The 23124-nt window shown below is 44.6% G+C and overlaps 1 protein-coding gene across 23 annotated transcripts; it reads right to left on the bottom strand.

The window, feature by feature from the left end:
- Nucleotides 1–1532: 1532 nt before the first annotated feature.
- LOC104593006 (uncharacterized) lies at nt 1533–23085 on the bottom strand. 23 transcript variants are annotated; one of them, XR_016084585.1, is made up of 6 exons: nt 22429–23085; nt 16131–21783; nt 15943–16008; nt 15203–15772; nt 11870–13760; nt 9368–11579 (listed from the first exon to the last, which is right to left on the bottom strand). XR_016084585.1 is itself a non-coding variant. In XM_088902107.1 (4 exons), exons 1-4 carry the CDS (start codon nt 22497–22499, stop codon nt 1755–1757), a joined length of 363 nt encoding a protein of 120 aa, XP_088758233.1. In that variant the 5' UTR covers nt 22500–23085; the 3' UTR covers nt 1533–1754. The 23 variants fall into 23 exon arrangements, 1 of the variants encoding a protein (XP_088758233.1); XR_016084589.1 differs by lacking the exons at nt 9368–11579; nt 11870–13760; nt 15203–15772; nt 15943–16008 and adding exons at nt 1533–1769; nt 1998–2035; nt 2209–2706 and having other exon boundaries at nt 21672–21783; XR_016084588.1 differs by lacking the exon at nt 15943–16008 and having other exon boundaries at nt 21672–21783.
- Between the last annotated feature and the right edge of the window lie 39 nt (nt 23086–23124).

Below are 23124 nucleotides of genomic sequence, written 5' to 3' on the forward strand. Positions count from 1 at the left end.
AAGGAATTCTCTTGCGTTCAGATTGTGACTTGCATTTATATGCATGGTGTGATTCAGACTGGGCGAGCTGTCTTTTGTCTCGACGTTCCGTGTCTGGGTAGTTTATTCTACTTGGGAAATCGCCGATTTCCTGAAAAACTAAGAAACAACACACTGTGGCTTGTTCTTCAGCGGAAGCACAATATCCGTCTATGGCCACGGCCACGTGTGAATTAAAATGGCTGAAGGGATTGTTATTGGCCCTTGGAGTGACGCATTCGAACCCAATGCGATTATATTGTGATAGTCAGGCAGCCTTGCATATTGCAACAAACCTAGTGTTTCATGAGCATACAAAACATATTAAAGTTGATTGTCATTTTGTTTGTGATGAGATTCAAAATGGTTGCATTCGTCCTAGTTATGTATCAACTACCATTCAGCTGGCAGACATTTTTACAAAGACATTGGGTCGCAGAAAATTTGAATATTTTTTCTGCAAGTTGGGCATTTACAATCTGCATGCTCCAACTTGAGGGAGGTGTTAGGATTGAATTGGAAATCTCCGGGATTAGGAAACTCCGCTGAGTTAGGATCGAATAAGGAGTTCATTTTGAGTTTGAGTTCTTGTAAATTTAGGAGATTCGTTGTTCGATGGCTGTGTATATATGTAAATCTTCAATGAATGAAAATAAGAAAAACAAACATTTAAGTTTGAGTTCTTATAAATTTAGGAGATTCGATGTTCTATGGCTGTGTATATATATGTAAATCTTCAAAGAATGAAAATAAGAAAAACAAACCAGAAAAGCTCTGATTTTGCATGTATCTCTCTCTAAAAAACATTGAATAAGCATGTAGTCGTTTTTGTTGACACTTGCCCTGCTGCAAATATGTTTGTTTCTAAAGCTGAAGCCTGAAAGGTACATTTAAGAGAGATAGGTGTCAGCTTATTTATTACGGGCTTACTCGGTGTGTATTCATCCGTGCCTATATACTAAAAAAAGAATTAAAAAAAAAAAAAACTGTGCCTGTACCAGATCTGCACTCGAGACGTAAACGATGTTTTGAGAGTGGTTTTGTGTAATTGGGTTCAGGTTTCAACTTGACATACTGCCATGTCAATGTCAATGTCAGATAGACGTCAATGGTTTGACAGTCATCTGTGTTTTGAAACTGAAGTTTTGACCTTTTATTTATTTATTTACTTCTTTTTTGCGTAAGAACGAAGCAGCTTCATTGGATACTAGCGGGCGGGCCCATGAATGATAATGTAAATTAATTGTGTTGCATGTAGATGCAGTCCTGTTAAAAGAGTCCAATAACATAAATAGTCCAAGTAAAGAAATGATTCGAAAACATAAATAAGAAGTGAAGAAACATTCAAAAACAAAAGTAGTTCAACCACTGAAGATTCCAGTGCCTGCAGCGAACCCGTCCCCGTCAAGGATCGGCGATGGAGATTGGAGGGTAAATAGGAGATGGGGATAGGGTTAATTTCATAATGGCTGCGTTGATCGGAGATGAGGACAAATTTTTAGTTTTTACGTCAATTTTATATAAATAAATCAATTCTATTGTTAAATAAAAAATACACATCTTTTTTTCTCAATTACCTAGCCAAATTTCGAACTTTATATGGGAGCCAGGCCCGGGCCCATGATCTAGGCCCGACGGTCCATCTCACCACAGGTTAAGGAAATAAAAAAGGGGATAAATAAAACATAGCACAACCAACATAGGCAACCACCACCATCGTCCGCAACCGCCGACTCCTACCATGACCAGCCCTTCGCACCACAGAACGCCAAAGTTAGAAAAAAAAAAAAAAAAAAACGATAAAATGCAACACCATCATCAATACAGAGAAAAAAGAAAAAAAGCAACATCGCTAACTAAAAAACCACCACCTCACCATTGCCGGTCAACCACCATCACCACCTTTCAATACCACTGCCAGACATAAATGAAAAAGAAAGAAAAAAAAATGAAAAAGGGGAATAATGCAGCACTCAAACCATCTTAGGCCTCAAAGGAAACAGGAGATTAGAGCCACCTGCAACAAAAAAAACAGTGAACAATGTTAATTTGAAGGATGTGTAAAAACAAAACACACTGATGCAAATATAATAAAGAAAAAAAAAATCAAAAAAGAGAAACAGGCGATGGTTGCCGAGTGAATGAAAAACGAAATATGGCAAGTGTATATATCAGATCTCTGCTACCTACCGATCAGATCTATTCTTTCAAATTTCGAAATTTCGATATGAGCTCTCAAATTTCGATGTGATGTATTGTCACATCTTTATTCCAGCAGTTCAACTATTATTTAATATAATATAGAGCGTCGTTACAGCTCCGTACGTCAATGATTCTATTAAATGGATGGGCTTTGTTACTGCTTTTGCTAAAGCCATTGCATCAGTGGCTTCAGTAGTTCTCTCAAAGTTGGATGGATCGAATTCGGCATTATGCCCATGGACATTACCAACTAGATCTCCGTTACTTGCTTCATGTAACCTCAGTTGATCAACTCCCATTTGCTTCTCCGCTTCAAGAGGTTGAGCACTTCTAGCAGCAATCTTCTCGTTATGGGCTTCAAAATAAGCCTTCTTCTGAGCAACCGATCCAGGGGTGGAACACTTCCTCATCTCTAGAAGATCAGGATGGAGTTTAGCTTCAGAGCAGAACGTGAAAGAGGGATAATTAACACCTTGCAGCCAACATCTGACACCGAACAGTGATCAGTACAAGAAGATTAGAATGCGGACAAAAGAAAAGAAAAGGGAGGGTAAAACGAAAAAAGAGAAGAAGAACGGAGAACATGTGTTTTTATCGTAAACCTAACGAGAATTAAGAGGAGATGCAGTTATGGCATTTCTGTAATTTTCAAGAAAAAATGTAAAACTTATTGTTAGATTCCATTTGCTGCATTCTCAAACATTCTATCGTACACATTGAGCAGGACGGGACCTTTATAGGATATAACATCACAGTAACATTTAGTATGGTTGCCTACTAAACTGATGAACTAGACGGGAACTTGATTGGAGCACGTCAGCAAGACAAGAACAAGTAATAAACGAACACTAAATCTCAAGGAGTAGACAATAACAGGGCTTCCAAGGGGAATGCATGTAAAACATAGTTTCTAATGGTAATTGATGAAGAAAGATTTGGCCCGACTTCGTAATCACCTCCAGGTGGCAAAGGCAAACAGCTCGGCACAACAGCGCACCCACAAGGAGCCCAAACTCCCCACCAGCAATCCGAACAAAGAGCCCGAACTCCCTACTAGGAGCCTGAATTCCCTACGAGGAGTCCAATCTCTCCCTTAGGCCCCAAGCCACACAAGACAATGACCCGAACTGGCCCGCCTCATGGCAGTTCGGGACACTCCCCTATCCGAACTCAAGACTTCACCTCGCTCGCCACTCTAGCACTTCACCTCCAGGACGCCGAACTGAACGAATGTACCATACCTGACAGCGAGGAGGTCCGTATCCAAGGGCGGCGCACCTGACTGACTTGGGATCTGACGCTTGACAACCGCACTTCAACGGTCACCTGCCACCGCCACCTGCCACCGTCATCGCCAGTCGTAGAGACGGCTCCGACAAAAGGGGGCAATGGCGGTTCTGTCCAACAGAGGGGATGACATCCGAACTGGCAGAAGCCCAGAGGTAATCATACCCGATCGGACAGAAGCTTAGGAGTGAGTGCACGAGGTGGCTATAAAAGGCTCCCTACCCCCCAAGAACAAGGTACGTGAACTTTGCGCCATCTGGTTTTATCTTGCCTAAGAATTCTAACTTGAGCTTCGGAGCATTCATACCGGGTTCCCCCCGGATCTTCCTCATCTTCTTTGTTTCAAGCTCCCTGGTGATAGCAGCTCGGAAACTCCGCCCGTAATTCCAGGCTCACACCGTCATCGTCCTGACTGACAAACCTCTGAGGCAGGTTTTACTCAAGCCCGAGGTTTCTGGTCCATTGACAAAATGGGCCATCGAACTCAGCGAGTACGACCTCCAGTACAAGCCAAGAACTGCTATTAAGGCCCAAGCCTTGGCAGATTTTATCGCCGAGTGCATGTTTAGCATCGAAGCCCCTGAGCCGGTCGAGCCCGAGATCCCCAGTTCGGGCGAGCCCGGAGCTCCCAAGCCAATAGAGTCTGAACCCCGTGAAGTAGCAGCCAATGTAGCATCTCTCCTGGTTAGGCCAAACGCGAACTGGGATGAGGAGCCCTGGATCTTTCACGTAGATGGCTCCTCGAACCAGCAGGGCAGCGGGGCTGGAATAGTGCTACGCGGCCTGAGCGGAACGAAATTGGAATACGCACTACGCTTTGAGTTCAAGGCATCCAACAACGAGGCGGAGTACGAGGCACTGATAGCCGGGCAGGAAACAGACCGGACGTATGGTCAATTTGGCAAATACGTTCAGTTCGGGAGAAAGAACAACCAACACTTAACCAAAAGAAAAGTCATTCCATTTCAAAAAAAAAAAAAAATCTTTTATAGGCCCGGAGCTACTTCTTCATTATCAGAAGGCACTTCAACGATACCCGGAGGCCCTGCCTCGCCCTCGAAATCTGGCTCACCATCAGCAGCATTGGCCATCTCCTGAGTTATGCGCGAAGTGGATATGGCACTAATATCAAGCTCGGGGTACGTATTCCGGATCATCCACCGGCTTAGCTTGAAACCCCTTCGATACGAATCCACCATTAGGTCGTCAAAGCTCGGTGAGGCGATGTACTCATCGACAACCATGGCGTGAGTAACAGCACGGCAGGCCACCTGGTGCAGGGGGAGATCAGTCCACGCCGCGACCTCCTCGGGGAAAATGGCCTCCTTACTCTTCTGAAGAGCGTAGGTCGGCGACAACACACTCCTGAATTCCCCTAGGGCCCCCGAGCCCGAAGGCCCAGCTCGCGTATGAGCAGACCCAGAGTAAGCAGGAGCACCAGAGTAGGTGGGAGCCCCCGTGTAAGTAGTTTCAGCATACGGGCCCCCTGTCGTTTCTTGCATTGGAGGAGCCATCTCGGGCTCCTTGGGCGGATCCCCTGACGGGTAGTCTGGTACCTCGGGCTCCGCATCCGGGGCAGCTCGGCGTGAGTTCGCTTGGCGACACGCTTCCTCCTCTTCATACCTTGAAACAAGTGCCCACCACGAGTCCTTCCTGAGTCCATCACACCTGCAAAAAAGAGTTCGGCATCAGAAAAAAGCCAGACAGAGCAAAATAGAACCTCCAAGTAAGGAACCTACCCGAACTCAAGCCGACCGCAATGAGCTTGGCCTCCGTCAGATACTGTTGGCACTTTAGCCCAAGTCGCGCCCATTGTCGGAGGCCCTTCACCGTCTCTTTGTCAAGCGTAACACCGGAGTCAGGGGCGGCCACCCCCACCCGGTCTGAAACAGCCACCCCAGCACACTTCGCACCCGAAAGTAGTCCTGCTTCCACATTGGGACCTTGTTAGGAAGATCATGTAAAAGCTTAAAACCCGGGCGAGGAGACAGGTAATACGCCCGCCTACGCCCGGGGAGGAAACCCGCTTGCTTCTTAAGCATTAAGATGGAAGAGAAGATTTCCATGTCTAAAGGAAAGCCCTATTCGCTAAATAGGGAGATTGTCCCCACCAAATTATGAATGGAGTTCGGGTGAAGCTGGCCGACCGTAACGCCGAAGTGATTCAAGACCTCGACAAGGAGGGGATGGAAAGGCAATCGCAGCCCCGCAGCGAGCTGCTCCCGGAATATCACGATCTCATCAGGACCGTGTTCCTAAGGAAAGATACCCGAAGGTATGAAATAAGCGTACTCCCCAGGCAAATTGTAATAGGTAATAAGGAATTGGAGCCCCTCAGGCGTCATGGTCGAGGGGCCAAACTTGTCTAACATCCGACCCCGACGAGAGGTGGACGCCAAACTACCCGAGGCGACTTGACCTACGGGTTCGAACTCTTCCTCGAGCTCTACCTCTGACTCGCTAGGACTATCAGGGGATGCGACTCGGTTCGTAGAACCTACATTTGACCCACTTGAAGAACCTGAGCATTCCGAGCTAGACATCAAGGAGAGAAGGTGGATTCCAGGAAGGTACTCACCCGGAAAAAAGTTTGAATAAGACTACGGGAACTTGAACGAGCGAAAACCTTGAACGCGAACTGCAAGCCTAGATGCGAGTTGAAACTTGGACGCGAGCTCAAGAGGCAAAGCACAGAAGTGACAAAGCGACTGGGGTCCCCCATTATTTATACCCACAGTGACCGAGAAGCAACAACACAGATCAAAGCCAATCCGACGGCCCGCAGTCGCGCTGACCGCACGTCACCTGAGACCGAGACGTGATTGGCACATATCTTTTTGAAACTGACAGATCGCCGGCGCACGTCTTTCTGAAATTGACAGAGTGCCAGTGCACGTCTTTCTGAAACTGGCAGAATGCCAGCGCACGTCTCCTCACATTAAAGGCGGCAGCGGCACGTTTTCAAAATTTGAAAGGACGCCTGCTGTCACGTCTCCTAACGGCGCGCTTTTTTGATTTTGAAATAAAGCGCGCTGTCACGTCTGACAGCAATTGTAGGCAGGTCGGCGTGTTCTCCGTCTTTTGGGCGCTCGAAGAAACTAACCCTGACAGCGCACCTCGCGCTATCAGTCAACCGAGATTCGAAGTACAGGACAGATCCACCTACCACCTTGCGAACTCCCCGCACCAAGGCAAGACCCTTAGCACGAGGAGTGGGGGGCAATTGATGAAGGAAGATTTGACCCGACCTCGTAATCACCTCCAAGTGGCAAAGGCAAACAGCTCGGCACAACAACGCACCCAGGGCACAAGCACCAAAGGGAGGTAACCTGCAGTCCGAACTCCCCACAAGGAGCCCGAACTCCCCACCAGCAATCCGAACAAGGAGCCCGAACTCCCTACGAAGAGCCCAAACTCCCTACTAGGAGCCTGAACTCCCTACGAGGAGCCCGATCTCTCCCTTAAGCCCCGAGCCACACAAGGCAATGACTTGAACTGGCCCGCCTCATGGCAGTTCGTGACACTCCCCTATCCGAACTCAAGACTTCACCTCGCTCTCTACTCCAGCACTTCACCTCCAGGACGCCGAACTGAACGAACATACCATACCTGACAGCGAGAAGGTCCGTATCCAAGGGCGGCGCACCTGATTGACTTGGGATCTGACGCTTGACAGCCGCACTTCAACGGTCACCTACCACCGCCACCTGCCACCGTCATCGCCAGTCGCAGAGACGGCTCCGACAAAAGGGGGCAGTGGCGATTCTGTCCAGCAGAGGGGATGACACCCGAACTGGCAGGAGCCCAGAGGTAATCATACCCGACTTTACAGAAGCTTAGGAGTGAGTGCACGGGGTGGCTATAAAAGACTCCCTACCCCCCAAGAACAAGGTACGTGAACTTTGCGCCATCTAGTTTTATCTTGCCTAAGAATTCTAACTTGAGATTCGGAGCATTCATACCGGATTCCCCCCGAAGCTTCCTCATCTTCTCTGTTTCAAGCTCCCTGTAGTTCCGTTCAGAGGCAAAGTCGTTGACAGGTAGAACCATCCGGATTGCGTACCAACTACTTGTAAAAAAAATGGTAAACAAGATTAACTTGAGGAATGTGTAAAACTGAAGCAAATTGACACCAATAGTAATAATGAAGAAATAATGAGAAGTAAAGAGAATATCCCAGCTATCATGGAGGGAAAAAAATAGTAAGAAGAATAGAGTGGAAGAAGAGTAGTGTAGATGAGAACCTCACGTCGAGATGGTGGCAGAAACAGGTAACTATACCAACAAGCAGTAAACAAAATGAGAATGAAAGCCATATATTGAAGAAGAACAATAAAGGATTTCAGAAACAACCTCAAACAAGCACAACGAACAAAGGAGTTACGAAGTCTTGGGATGGATATATATAGATGGGGCGAGCGAACGTCGTGCCAGGGTCGTCATACCAAACCAGCTCATGAATCATGATAGTAAGCAAGTGAGAAAATTTTAAGGGATGCTTAGTATGAACGTTTATCACGTGCGAGAAATGCAAAGGACTTGATGCATCGAACCAAAAACAGGGAATGTAAAAAAAAAAAAAAATGCAAAATATGGCAAAGGATCTGAGAGGATTAGAGAAACCGTGGACATGGGGCGGACTGGCACATTTATTGGAAAAGACATGGGCGGACTGAGCGTAAATTAGCAGAGAGGATTAGAGAAACCGTGGACAGAATGAGAGAGGCAGTAGTGGCGTTATTGTAATTAATTAGATGAATATTGAGAAATTTCAAGGGAAGGGAAAAGACGTTATCATTGCGGGTGTCCTATCAGGGAAAAAGCTTTTTTAATTATTTTTTTCATAAGTTATTTCTGAAATTAAGGTAGAGAGAGAGAGAGTAGGTTAAAAAAATAAATAAATTTGCTTTTCAAGAAATTATGGTTGAGAGAGTAAGTTATAAAATAAATAAATAAATTAGGCTACTTCCTTTTCTGAAAATTAAGGTAAATTATTTCTGAAATTAAGGTAGAAAGAGTCGGCTATTAAAAAAATAAATAAATCTTTACGTCTGAAAATTAAGACAGGTTTTTTAATTATTTTTTTAAATAAGTTATAAAAATAAGTCTACATTTCTGTAAAAGGTCAAATTAAATTAAGGAAAGTTTTTTTTTTCTTTCTAAAAATTGAGGTAAAGAGAGTAGGTTATAAAAAAATAATTAAGGTAGAGAGAGTAAGTTATTAAAAAATAAATAAATCTGGAAAAGGTAAAATTAAATTAAGGTACAGATTGTTATTTCACGCTGATTCGATCAGCCCTTACAGCTGGCAAGCAGGACACATTTCACGCTGGTTTGGTCAGCTCTCAGTCAGGCCCAATTTCAGGCCGCATTCATTGTTTACATTTCACGCTGGTTCGGTCAGATCTCAGTCAGACCCAATTTTACGACCCTACCATCGGACAAATGGCAGCCGATGCAACGACTTTGTGTTCAAAGTAGAACAAATCTTATTGGGGAGGGCATACGAATAACTACTGTCCATGGTCAGGCTTTCCTTCGTACACCTTTGTCCATCGGATTATTGTTCATTGTTCATCGGGGAATATCCATTAGACCATCATCAGCCTATTGTCCAACGTGCTGACTCGGTCCAACGGGTTCGGCTTAGGGAGCCTGCCTTTGCCCAGCGGGTTTTGTCCACATGTGTTCGAACTATATCCAACGGGAAGGCTTGCTGACTCTATCCAACGGATCTAACGGGGTCGGTTAAATCAATCTGACTTTGTCCATCGAGTCCAATACGCCTTTGTCCATCGGGCTCGGATTCCATCCAACGGCAAACTGAGAGAGCTTGTCCAAATGTGGCATTTCTGTAAATTTCAAGAAAAAAAAAAGATAAATTCATCCATAGATTCCATTTGCTGCATTCTCAAGCCTTCTACCGTACAAATTTCAAGTTAATAGATATACTAACGGAGGGGCCAGCAAGAAATTAAATTAGTGTGTAGAAAAAAAGGAAGTTGAGAAGGTTTTTTTAGTGAATGAATCTTTGAAAAAAAGTTATTTAAAATAAATTAAAATTTATATCTAATAATAGTGGTGAGAACCTCATGTCGAAATGGTTGCAGAAATAGGTTTTTATTTATTTTTTGGGTAAGTTATATATGAAATTATAGAGTAGGTTATAAAAAAAAGTTCATATTTCAGGAAATTAGGAAATTAAGGTAAGTTATTTTTTTCTGAAAGTTAACGAGTGTTAGTTCTAAATCTCTCAAACCATGTTTTAAGGGACTCTTTTAGTCTATAAAGAGATTTCTTCAGCCTGCATACATTTCCTTTCATATCTATTCCATACATCCCTGGAGGAAGAGACATATAAACCTCCTCATGTAATTCATCATTCAGAAATGCATTATTTACATCCAATTGATAAAGGGATCAATCAGAGTGAGCAGTTAGAGATAGAAGAACCCTCACAAATGTCATTTTGGCAACAGCTGCAAAGGTATAATCAATCCCATATGTCTGTGTATAGTCTTTTGCAACCAGCTTGACCTTGTACCTCTCAATGGTGCCATCAGCCTGATATTTAATGGTAAAGACCCACTTGCAACCAACTTGATAATTCCCTTCAGGCAAATCAACCACTTCCCAAGTGTCATTCTTGTGTAGGGCATCAATTTCAGATCTCATAGCATCCATCCATTCTGGAATATTAAGAGCTTCTGACACAGTCCTAGGAATAGGGTTAGAGGCAACAGAAGAGAGATAGGCAAAGTATGAAGGGAAAAGCAGATTGTAAGAAGGTGTTTGGAAATGCAATGTGCAGTACACTTCCGTTTTCCTTTCTTAACGGCAATGAGAATATCAAGGTTAGGGAAAAATGGCTCCAAGGGGACTGAAACAGTACCTATTGTCTCATCTGTGACTGGAAGTGCATGAGACTCGTGTTGTAGGGGAAACAACCTACTCATTTCTGAATCTTTGCCTTTGATACACCTTGAGATTGAGAATAGGATGAGGAGGTAAAGGAGGAAGAACACTAGGACAGCGAGAATGGAACGACTGATCCTTTCTTGATTCATTTGAAGGAGAAGCAGATTCATCAAAAGATTCAACTGAGATAGGAAGATGAAGAACAAACACCTATGACAAATCCTCCCCCTGTGGACAATGTCCTTCAAGAGATGAACCATAAAAGGGAGAAAGCTCATCAAAGGTGACATCTATTGAGACATCTGAGTGTCAGTCTTTGAATCAAAACAACAGTAACCCTTCTGTTTGGGGGAATAACTAAAGAAGATACATTTGTGGGCTTTTGGTTCAAATTTTTACCTTTGGACACTTGGAACATGTACATAACGAGTGCAGCCAAAGACACGAAGATGAATAGAAAAAATGTCATTGTCCGGATGAAAAAATTGAAGGAAAACTTAAACCCTAAAACCCTGGATGATATACAGTTTATAAAGTATGTAGCAATGAGAACAACATCACCCCAAAACTTTATAAGAACATGTGAGGCAAACAAAATACTTCTTGCAACTTCAACAATATGCTTATTTTTTTTTTCAGTAATTCCATTATGTTCTGGGGTCCTAACACAGGAACTTTGATGAATAACCCCCATGTTAGAAAGATAACAGGATAAGTTCTTTTCAAAATATTTTTTTGCATTATCATATCTGAAAATTTTAATCATGGTATCAAACTGGGTTAGAACAAATTCATGGAATTGTTTTACAAGTCTTGAAACTTTATCATGGGATTTCATTAGGAATATCCAAGTGAACCGAGAAAAGTAATCAATAAACAAGATAAAATATTTGTATATTTGACAACTCACAAGATTCACAATAAAGACTGAACAAACTAATTCCCTTGAACAGTTCAGTGAATAAATGACTCAAAGCAGAAAAATAAAGATGACCCAAACGAAGATGACACAATATAATTCGACTAATAGACACTGAAGAAATGGACCCAAAAGCAACATTCCCAGGATAATCAGGGCATTGTCCCGGAGTATCAAGCAGGTATATTCCATTCGCCTCATGGCCACTCTCAATCACCTTCTGAAACTCTAGATCCTAAAACACACATTAGGAAGAAAAGAAGGTTACACAACAGTTTAATGACTTGGTTAGACTACTTATAGATAACAAATTTGTATTTAGTCTAGGTACATGAAGGGCAGAAGGTAGGAACAAGGAATCTGTAGCCTTGATGGTTCCCTTGCTAGAAATAGGGGCAAGAGAATCATCGGCTAAGGTAATTTTATCACGTCTAGGAAGCAAATCATATGAAACAAAAAAGGTAAAGATGTTGGTCATATGATCAGAAGCACCTAAATCAATAATCTAATAGATCTTAAGATTACCTGAAGTGGTTGCATGATTGGCAGAAGCCCTTATATCTGAACGAGCAAATGCAGAAGAAGCTGAATTTCCTATAGGGTTGGAAGAAGAAGTCACACCCTCTAGATGACTGATCATCTTCCCAAACTTTTCATATTCTGCTTTCAGGGTTGCCAAATGTGCACAAGCAGACATCTCTTCAGTATAGTATTTGTCACTATCTGGACCAATAGCCACATTTGCACTCGTCCTTTTACTATCATGCTTTTTCTGAAACCGAATGGAAACAAGATTATGATGTAATTTTCAGCACTTGTCTTTGGTGTACTTTGACTTCTTGCAGTACTCACATACAACCACTTTCTTCCTAGAACCACTAGAAGTCCCTGCAACTCCTTTGGGTTTAACCCCCATATTCGCAAAGTGATCACTAATACCAGCCCTTTGAACCTAGACAATCTTTCTACTCTCTTCACTGCTCATCAAAACATATGCTTGTGACAATGACACTCTGCTTGGATAAAATATTCTGTTTTGTGATATCATATTTTGGGTTTAGTCCGGTTAAGAACTCAAACACCCTATTTCTTTCAACCAGTTTCTTGTAGGTCTTTGCATCATTGGTGGTGTCCCAAGTTACAGCTTCTATAAAGTCTATTTCTTGCCACAAAGACTTCAGGGTTGAGAAGTATACAGCTAAAGGTTTCTCCCCCTGCCTTAAAATCTTCACATCACGTCTCAATTTATAGGATCTAAATACATTTAGATTTTGGGAATAGGTTTTTGCAACACTGTCTCAGATTTCCTTTGCTGAATTCATCCATAGATAGTGTGGCTAATCTGTGGCTGCATTGAGTTCACAAGCCACCTAATAACAATGTAATTCCCTTGCATCCACTTCTCATAGGATGGATCATCCTCTGGGGGAGCTTTCTTGCTCCCAGAGATAAAGCCCCACTTTCCTCTACTACATATATAAATCTTTACCAATTGTGACCATGCCAGATAATTAGTTCCATCAAGCTTGACTATGGTCACAGTCAATAAAGAATCAACCGGAGTCCCCTGAACTTGTCCAAATTCAGGAACATTCTTGTTTTCAATCTTTGAAGAATCCATCATGTAAACACTGCAAATAGGATTTCAGCCAACTTCTACAAGTGTACTGAATGATGATAGAGCAAGGACTGTGTTAAAATAGCCTCAAAACAGAAATACACAGCCAAACCACACCCAGAAGCTATGAGAACCAAGTCTGAAGCAACACCTTGTTATCTACATGAGACACTAAATAGCTTGGTTCGACCTTCAAGAAGTAATCAGAAAACCTCCAAGCACTGTACAACCAGTTGAAGCTCCTTTTCTAATCAGAAATTCTAGGTACTCACCAAAAAGTACCCCAAAAAGAGCAAAGACAAGTCCGTATTGATGAAGACCCCACTGTCAAAGGTGAGAAACACCTCAGGAACAATCCGTACAAGCCCCAAAAAACAACCAAATAGAAGCAACAACTCGCAGCACTGAATCCAAAGATGTTTCGACAGTTTGACAGTCTAGAAAAAGAATGAAAACAACCCAGAAATCTCTAGGTTAAACCAAATTAAAAACAGTCGAATAGTTGTACAGTTTTCAAAGAAACTTCGGACACTTCAACAGTCCAAAAACAGAAAAATAACCTAGAAATGAGCACAACTTACAATCTCTGACTTAAGCTCCAAATCAGAAACTGAACTGTTATTTTTCTCTGATTCTTCCTGGTTACCGAACCACTCTCCAGGAGATTTGAGTCTTGGGCACCCTCCAATGACCTCCAAGAATCAAGCGATACAAGCTGAAGCTTCCAACTCTAGAACACTCTCATGTAGTCAGTTGGATTACACCCACATGAGAGCCCAAGCCAAGTTCAGGCCTGCTCTGATATCAAGAAGAAAAACAGTCATTGAGAGTGTAGGACTGTTTAGAATAGATGCAGAAATTAAAAGAAATCAAAAAAACAGCAAAAAATACTTCTATGGAGTAGAAGGTGAAGAAGGAGATGATGGCAATAAGGGTTTAGAATATGAGAGTTTCGAGTCTTACTCTCTCTAACACCCTAACACTATTTTATTAAGTTAAATTTGAATAATTACAAGAAGGCCCTTAGTTGGACAAGAAATTACAAAGATCATAACATAGAAAGGATGAGCCCAGAATAAGGTCCATTATAAAAAGAAACATAAACAGTAAGAAAGGATAAACAGCCTATGAGCCATTCAGTCCATCTTCTCTACAGGATTTTTTATCATTAGCAGAAAATTTTATTAATAAGAATTAGAAAATGTGAATACAACAAAGTGGGAAACCCATATGGGGAGGCTAGCCACAGCTAACCTCCATATAAGTAACAACATCAATTCCTAGCCAACTTGGTCCCAATACAACTGATCCCTTGATACCCCTTGCTTTCCTAACTAACCTGCCAATCCATTATCAGCCCTTGGAACCCATTCTACTTTTTCTTGCAGCTCCCTTATAACTCTTTGTAGCTCTTTGATAGTCTGGTGTCTACTTTTTCTCTTAACTACCTTATGTTCATTCTTACCCACCTAGTAACTATTTTTGAATCACCTTGAACTTTAATTTCTTTCAGATTCCTTTCTTTTGCCCTCTTTAACACTGTAAGGAGGGCCAAATTGGATGATAATGAATTTTGGTCCAAACAAAAAACATTACATGCAAGAATCATCACCATCATCATCTAAGCCCCATGCTAATTATATGGGGTTAGCTGCATGCAAGACGCATGGGAAAGGGAAAGAAAAGAAACAGAGACACATAGAAGAACCATAAGTTTAGGTCATGTTCATCTATTATCTGATGGTAGAGCAAATATGCTTGCACATCACAATTTATTGTGGTCCAGAAATAAAAAAAAATAATAACAGGCGGGGGAGGGGGGACAAAATTGCATATAGCATTAGTGCATGACTCTTTCTACAAAAGACATTAAGAAGAAATACTATAGAATTACTAGATACAATGAAGAAGAGAAGGATTAATAGTGCATATTTACAAGAAACTAAATTGGATATGGCACTAAACCAAACAGAATATCAGAACAGAATTCATGTAACATACCCCATATGGCACTAAACCAAACTAAACTCTGCTGTGATCTATTTAATGCATTGGGGCCACAAGGTCCCAGAAGGTTGGAGAACCAAATGAATACCTAGATCCACCTCTTGTGCATGTGATGTGAGTTGTGAAAGGAATTCTCATTGTCTCAGAAGAAAGGAACCAATAATCATCTAAGATCATTAAAAATATAAATGCATAAAACACAAATATGAATATAAAAACAAGAGAATATCTACCTCTTGGTAATCTCCAGCTCAAGAACAGGTTGCATGCCTGCTCCCCAGTGATTTTTCCATCTCTATCTGTGTCTACCTCCACAAACACTTTCATATACTTTTGAATATTAGATTGAGTCATCTTTGGCCATGGAGGTTGGAATTGGTTGGGAACAGAATTCCAGAATTAACTGAAATGCCAGATGAAACAAATGCAGAATCCTGTGCAACCTTCTAATTTTGTTTGTCGAGTGACTGGGCTCAATGAAGCTGAGAGCCTGCAGGTTGAATTGTGAATGAACTCTGCAAAGACTCAAGTGGACCCTTTGTAACTGATGGCTGGGGGCCTGTAGACACAGGAACTATGGCAGATTACAAAGGTACACTGCTGGCAGAAAATGCAGGCAAGGAAGAATCATTCTTCTGTTGAGATGGAGTTGCCGAAAAAACATCTCCTACAAAACCTGAATCAGCAAAGCCATTTCCAGAAACTACCATTGCTTTAGAATCCTTAGCCGCAATCTGGCATTCTAGAATGTTGTCCATGCTCCAAAAGCCTTCGTCATGGCAGTTACAGCGTGGGAATCCATTCTCCATGGCAGAAACAAAGATAAGGAGAGAAAAAATCAACATCAAAGAAGCTGATTCTTTCAGCATTGTTTCTAAGAAATGCTGCTAAAACCCTAAAACCAAAGCTCCAAGATCTAACCCTGTTAAAAAAAATCTAACAAAACCCAATAAACGTCAAAATTAAAAGAAACCTGATGGAGCGCAATCCGTTCAGTCCTAGCTGTCAACGATCTTGCCTCTGACTGGAGCAAAGGTGCCTGAAACAGGGAAGAAAGCGAGTAGTCTCCGAGGAAGAACCCGGTGAAAGTGCTCCGAAGCTCAAATTAGTATTTCCTCAAAGGCAAGATAAAAAATCAGATGGCGCAAAGTTATCACATACCTCTCTTCTTGGGGGGAAGGGGGCCTTTTATAACCACTTCGCGCACTCACTCCCAAGCTCCTGTCAGGTCGGGTATCATTGCCTTTAAACTTCTGCCAGTTCAGGTGTCATCATCTCTGCTGGGGCAGACAACCGCCACTGCTCTCTTTGTTGAAACCGTCTCTGTAACTGGAGGTGGCAGTGGCAGGTGGCCGTTGAAGTGCGGCTGTCAAGCGTCAGATCCTAAGTCAGTCAGGTGCGCCGCCTCAGGATATGAACTCCTTTGGTGCCAGGTACGGTTGTTTAATTCGGCGGCTTGGAGACGAAGTGTCGGAGTGGTGTGCGAGGTGAAGTCTTGAGTTCGGATAGAAGTGTGACCTGAACTGCCCTGAGGTGGGCCAGTTCGGGTTGTTGCCCTTTGCGCTCCTCGTAAGGCTCGGGGTCAAAGGGAGAATTCGGGCTCCTTTTGGGGAGCTCGGACCGTTGGTTCCTCCTCTCGGAGCTCGCGCCTTGAGCGTATTGCCGTGCCGAGCTGTTGCTCCTGCCAGGTCGCCCTCGGTTGCTTCCACGTGTTGGGTGGCCAAGAGGTCAGGCCAAATCTTCCTCCATCAATTGCCCCCCACTCCTCGCGCTAAGGGTCTTGTCTTGGTGCGGGGAGTTCGCGAGGTGACGGGTGGATTTGACCCGTACTTCAATCGGTTGATTGATGGCGTGAAGTGTGCGTATGTTAGGAGATTTCCGGATTCCACGAGCGCCAAAAAGTCAGAAAACGCGCCAATCTGTCTTTAAATGCTGGGAGATGTGACGGTGGGCATTTTATTTCAAATTCAAAAAACGCGCCACTGTTGCCTTCAATGCTGGGAGACGTGACAGCGGGGGTTATTTCAAATTTGAAAAACGCGTTGCTGCCGCCTTCAATGTTGGGAGACGTGCGCCGGCGCTGCTTCGGTTTCCAAAGACGTGCGGCCAGCCACGTCTCGATCTTAGGAGGCGTGCGGTCAGCTTGATCGTGGGCCGTTGGATTTGCCTCGATCAAAGCCGTCGGTTTTCGGTCACTGTGGGTATAAATAGTGGGGGACCCCCAATCGCTTTCCATTGCCATTCTCCTGCGTTTCCTTCTAGAGCTCGCGTCCAAGTTTTAGCTCGCGTCAACCTTTCGTAGTCCGTTTGCTTTTTCCGGGTGAGTTAGTACTTTTTTCCTGGTATTCTTTTCCTCCCGATGTCTAGCTCGGACAACTTAGACAGTTTCTCGAGGGGGTCAGATGCAGGTTCTACGAACCGAGCTGCATCCCCCGACAGCCTTAGTGAGCCCGAGGTAGAGCTCGAGGAAGAGTTCGAACCCGTAGGCCAAGTCGTCTCGGGTAGTTTGGCGTCCTCCTCCCGTCGAGGTCGGACGTTAGACAAGTTTGGGCCCTCAACCATAACGCCAAAGGGGCTTTACTCCCTTATCACACAGTTCAACCTGCCTAGGGAGTATACTTATTTTATACCCTCGGGCGACTTCCCTTGGGAACACGGTCCTGACGAGATCGTGATATTCCGGGAGCAGCTCGTCGTCGGGCTACGCCTACCTTTCCACCCTCTCATCGTCGAGGTTACGAACCACTTCGGCGTCACCGTTGGTCAGCTCCACCCGAATTTTATCCGCAATTTGGTTGGGACTATCTCCCTCTTTTGCGAACACATTTTGCCTTTAGACCTGGAGATCTTCTCTTCCATTCTCATGCTTAAGAAGCAAGCGGGTCCCCTTCTCGGGCGTAGGCGGGCGTACTACCTGTCTCCTTACCCGAGGTTCAAGATTTTACATGTTCTTTCCAACAAGGTCCCGGCGTGGAAACGGGACTACTTCGGGGTACGAAGTGCAACGGGGTGGCCGTTCCAAACCGGGTAGGGGTTGGCTGCCCCCGACCCCAATGTTACGCTAGATAGGGAGACGGCGAAGGACCTCCGGGAATGGGCCCGACTCGGGCTAAAATGCTACCATTATCTGACGGAGGCCAAGCTCATCCAGGCCGGCCTGAGTTCAGGTAGGTTCCTTGCTCAGAGGCTTGCCTTTTATTTTGCTTTTCGTTCTTTCGTTTTCCTGATGCTGAGCTCTTTTTGCAGGTGTGATGGACGCAGAAAAGACTCGCGGTGGGAACCTGTTTCATGCCATGAAGAGGAGGAAACGAGTTGCCAAACGGACTCGTGCCGAACTGCCCCGAGATGCGGAGCCCGAGTACCGGGCTATCCGCCCGTGGATCCGCCTAGGGAGACCGAGATGGCCCCTCCAATACAAGAAGTGGCAGGGGCCCCTTACGCCAGGCTGCTTATACGGGGGCTCCTTACGCTGAGGCTGCTTATACGGGGGCTCCTTACACTGAGGCTGCTTATACGCGGGTTGGGCCTTCAGGCTCAAGAGGCCAAAGCGAGTTCAGGAGCGTGCTGTCGCCGAACCACGCTCTTCAAAAAAGTAGGGAGGCCATTTACCCTGAGGAGGTCACGGCGTGGACCGAGCTTCCTTTGAACCACGTAGCCGGGCGTGCTGCCTCTTATGCCATGGTGGTAAGTCAGCGACTTCTTGTCGGGCTCCTTGTCATTATCTTTCTCGCTATTGCTCTTTCAACATTCTCGTTATTTTTTCTTTTGGTATGTGAACTCCTCCATCCATGCCTTAACGGCCCAAGCGGAAAGGAGCTTGAGGCGAGCACGAGTTACCAAAGAGGCTTCCCGCGATGCCGAAGCGGCTTCTCGCGCTGCATAGGCTAGGCTGGCAAGGTCTCAGAGAGACACCGAGGCCATGGGAGTGGTGGTGAAGCACATGGTGAACCTGAGGCTGGACTTGCAGCATCAGGTCGAATACCTTCAGGAGGATATTAGGGAGAGGACAGAGATCTTTTCGCAGGGCATCGAGGATGCTAAGAAGAAGGTCGTTGAAGACTATCGCCTCGCCACGCTTTGACGACCTGATGGTGGGCTCATATAGAAGGGGTTTTAAACTGAGCCGGTGGATGATCAGGAACACGTACCCCGAACTCGACATCAGCGCCATAACTACTTCGCGCATTACTCGGGAGATGGCCAACGCGGCTGATGGTGAACCGGATTCTGAGGATGAGGCAGGACCCTCGGGTATCATTGAAGTGCCTTCCGAGGGTGAGGACTGAGATTTTGTAATGTAAACAAAGTATTTTGTAATGAAATATTCTTTTGATGAAGTGTTGTCACCCTCTTTTTTCCGAACTGACTATATTGCAGAACTGACTATATGCCTCTAATGATGAGATGCCGAGGTCCTTATCAGCTTGCTGTTAGCACTTTGCCTGTCAGCTTGGTGTTAGCATTTTTCCTTTGCGTGCCTATGCCGAAGAGGTGATAGTCTTATGGTGCCGAGGTCCTTGTTAGCTCGGCATTCTAACCCTCAGGCTCTGGTAGCGACTCCTAGTCCACTTCGCTTGGTAATTTATAGGTAGTATCGTCTTAAGTTAACGACGTTCCACGCTCGGGGTACTTGTTTGCCCTCTAATATTTCGAGCTCGTATGCTCCCCCGAGCGCTCTCTTTACTCGGTAGGGCCCTTCCCAATTCGGTCCAAGTTTGCCCACGCTGGGCTCGGGTGCCATGATCTTACGGAGAACCAGGTCGCCGACGCAGAAGTTCCGCTTTTTTACTCTGGCATCGTAGTACCGAGCTACTCTTTGCCGGTAAGTTGCGGTTCGGATGTACGCGAGGTCTCTTACCTCGTCCAGTAGATCGAGGTTGGTATGTAGCTCGTCTCCGTTTGTCTGATCGTCGTATGCTTCTAGTCATAGTGTAGGTACTTCGATCTCCGCCGGGATTACCACTTCAGTGTCGTAGGTGAGGTTAAAGGGGGTCTCTCCCGTGGCAGTTTTTTCCATAATTCGATGAGCCCATAGAACACTTGGTAGCTCGTCCGCCCACAACCCTTTAGCTCGGTCTAGTCGCGCTTTCAGCCCGCGGAGGATAGCTCTGTTCATCATTTCTGTTTGACCGTTTGCCTACGGGTGCGCGACCGATGTGAAGTTCTGCCGAATCCCCATATCTTGGCACCATTCCTGAAATTTGATGTCCTCGAACTGCTTGCCATTGTCGGAGATCAGTACCCGAGGTAACCCGAAACGACATACTATGTTCTTCCAAAAGAAGTTCTGTACGTTTCGAGTTGTGACTGTTGCGAGAGGTTCAGCTTCTACTCACTTTGTGAAATAATCTACTGCCACCACTAGGAACTTCCTCCCACCTGTTGCTGGTGCGAATGGCCCCAGGAGGTCGATGCCCCATTGCGCAAAGGGCCATGGACTGGTGAGATACTTGAGGTCGGCAGCAGGCTGATGGTGGATATTGGCATGCTTCTGACACTCGTCGCATTTTCTGACGAGCTCGATGGCTTCTGCCTTCATCGTTGGCCAGTAGTACCCTTGTCGAAGTGTTATGAGAGTTTTAGAGGGAGGCTTTTAGAAGCGTTTCCCACAGACGACGCCAATTGATGGAGCGCAATCCGGTCAGTCCTAGCTGTCAACGATCTTGCCTTTAACTGGAGCAAAAGGTGCCTGAAACAGGGAAGAAAGCGAATAGTCTCCGAGGAGGAACTCGGTGAGAGTGCTCTGAAGCTCAAATTAGTATTTCCTCAAAGGCAAGATAAAAAACCAGATGGCGCAAAGTTATCACGTACCTCTCTTCGTGGGGGGAAGGGAGCCTTTTATAACCACTTCGCGCACTCACTCCTAAGCTCTTGTCAAGTCGGGTATCATTGCCTCTGCACTTCTGCCAGTTCGGGTGTCATCATTTCTACTGGGGCAGACAACCGCCACTGCTCTCTTTGTTGGAGCCATCTCTGTAACTGGAGGTGGCGGTGGCAGGTGGCCGTTGAAGTGCGGTTGTCAAGCGTCAAATCCTAAGTCAGTCAGATGCGCCGCCTCAGGATACGGACTCCTTTAGTGTCAGGTACGGTTGTTTAGTTCGGCGGCCTGGAGACGAAGTGCCGGAGTGGTGTGCGAGGTGAAGTCTTGAGTTCGGATAGAAGTGTGGCCCGAACTGCCCTGGGGTGGGCCAGTTCGGGTTGTTGCCCTTTGCGCTCCTCGTAAGGCTTGGGGTCAAAGGGAGAGTTCGGGCTCCTTTTGGGGAGCTCGGACCGCTGGTTCCTCCTCTCGGAGCTCGCGCCTTGAGCATACTGCCGTGCCGAGCTGTTGCTCCTGCCAGGTCGCCATCGGTTGCTTCCACGTGTTGGGTGGCCAAGAGGTCGGGCCAAATCTTCCTCCATCAAAACCCATTTGCCAATTCTTGACAGCTAGATACCCAGATCCTTTACATCAAAATTCAAAAATTTCCAATTGTTTTGCTTTCCCTCTTTTGCTAAATTCTGTTTATCTGCCTTTTTCTTAAACTTTTTTCTCCTATATTCTATGTTTACACACAACAACAAATTGAAGAGAACTATATCTCTACAACTCATGGCATCAAAAATAAACAATCACAGAGGGAAAAAATGCAAAGAAAGAACCACTAGTATGTACCTACCGACCACTCCGATTTCTTCTGATTTCAAAAGAAAATAACTATGTACCTTCCTCACTTTCCTCCCATAGTGATAATTTTCCATCTAAACAAATGCATGCAACTGCATCACCATATTCTGGAGGGATCCAAGTAACTTTCGTAATACTTGTTTCATGTGCCTATAAGACAATTCATAATCAAAATATCAGGAAAAATTAAAAGGTTGTTGGAGAAGCAAATTTTGGAGGATGAATTTGCAGAGTAACTTTTGCGGTACCCTGCAGTGTTTATTGTTTATAGCTTTATGGGCCATCCGGCCATGACTCTCGCTGAAAATCATTTCGTATCAATGATCTTCTCATAAAAGGAAGAGGTGGAATAAGAACATTATCGAATAACAGTAGATATTTGTGCATATCGGTTTTTTATAGAATATCGGGAGCATGCTCAGCTATCAGAAGCTATCATCCCTCTACAAAACCAAGCTTAACAAAATAAACAGCATAACAATGAAGTTCATCGTACCAGAACCCATTTTTGTTTAACAATCTAAACAACTCCATCAAATTGAGAACATAAATAGTCCAAAACAAACTTGACCAATTAATCAATGTTTCAACAAATGAGGTGCTTTAATACTCATAATGTTCATACCAAAATCCTCAAATTAACACAAATACTCCACGGTATGAACCAACAGGGATAAATTACGCCGATTTGGAGTAGCTTATTCTACCAAGAGCATCGAAACCTTTTATTCAAGTTTTGGATCGATTACCACTTGGACAAGAAAATGAGAAAGGAAAGAGAAGAACTTCACGAACCTTACATCTTGACGTGCAGGTGAAGGTCGAAGAATCTGGGTCAGGAGAATAAAAAATCGCCAGTATTCCATCTGACGATCCCGTCGCCAATCTCTAGCCACAGTAGTTCCAAGAATAGCAGCATGTACCCTTGTCCAGCGTTACCAGAGATTTCTCCATGGCATTGCCTCTGCAAAAAGTCTGGTTTCACTATGAAATTTTATAGGGAGGCGGGGATGGAGGAGATGAGAAGAGGGAAGGGGCAGCAGAGAGGCAGGTCTTGAGAGGGAGCTCTCTCGAAAATTATTTCTTAACACGAGTGGGTTGCTCTCTTGTGCGAGCTAGACGAATGGAAAATCTCCAGCAAAGAAAAAAAAGGAGACACGGACGAAAACACAGGGGCCTTGAGTCCTTGAAAGCATGGAAAATCGAAAGCTCAGGCGAAGGAGCTGATGGATGGAAAATCTCCAGCAAAGAAAAAAAAAGGAGAGACGGACGAAAACACAAGGGGCTTGAGTCCTTGCAAGCATGGAAAATCGAAAGCTCAGGCGAAGGAGATGATGAATAGAAAATCTCCAGCAAAGAAAAAAAGAGAGACGGACGAAAACACAGGGGGCTTGAGTCCTTCGAAAGCATGAAAATTTGAAAGTTGAGGCGAAGGAGCTCTGTCGAAAGTTCTTTCTTAACACGAGTGGGCTGCTCGTGTTAAGATTTATA

Source organism: Nelumbo nucifera, chromosome 3 (assembly GCF_055504915.1).
Source record: "Nelumbo nucifera cultivar China Antique chromosome 3, China Antique-T2T, whole genome shotgun sequence".
NCBI classification, from domain to species: Eukaryota; Viridiplantae; Streptophyta; class Magnoliopsida; order Proteales; family Nelumbonaceae; genus Nelumbo; species Nelumbo nucifera.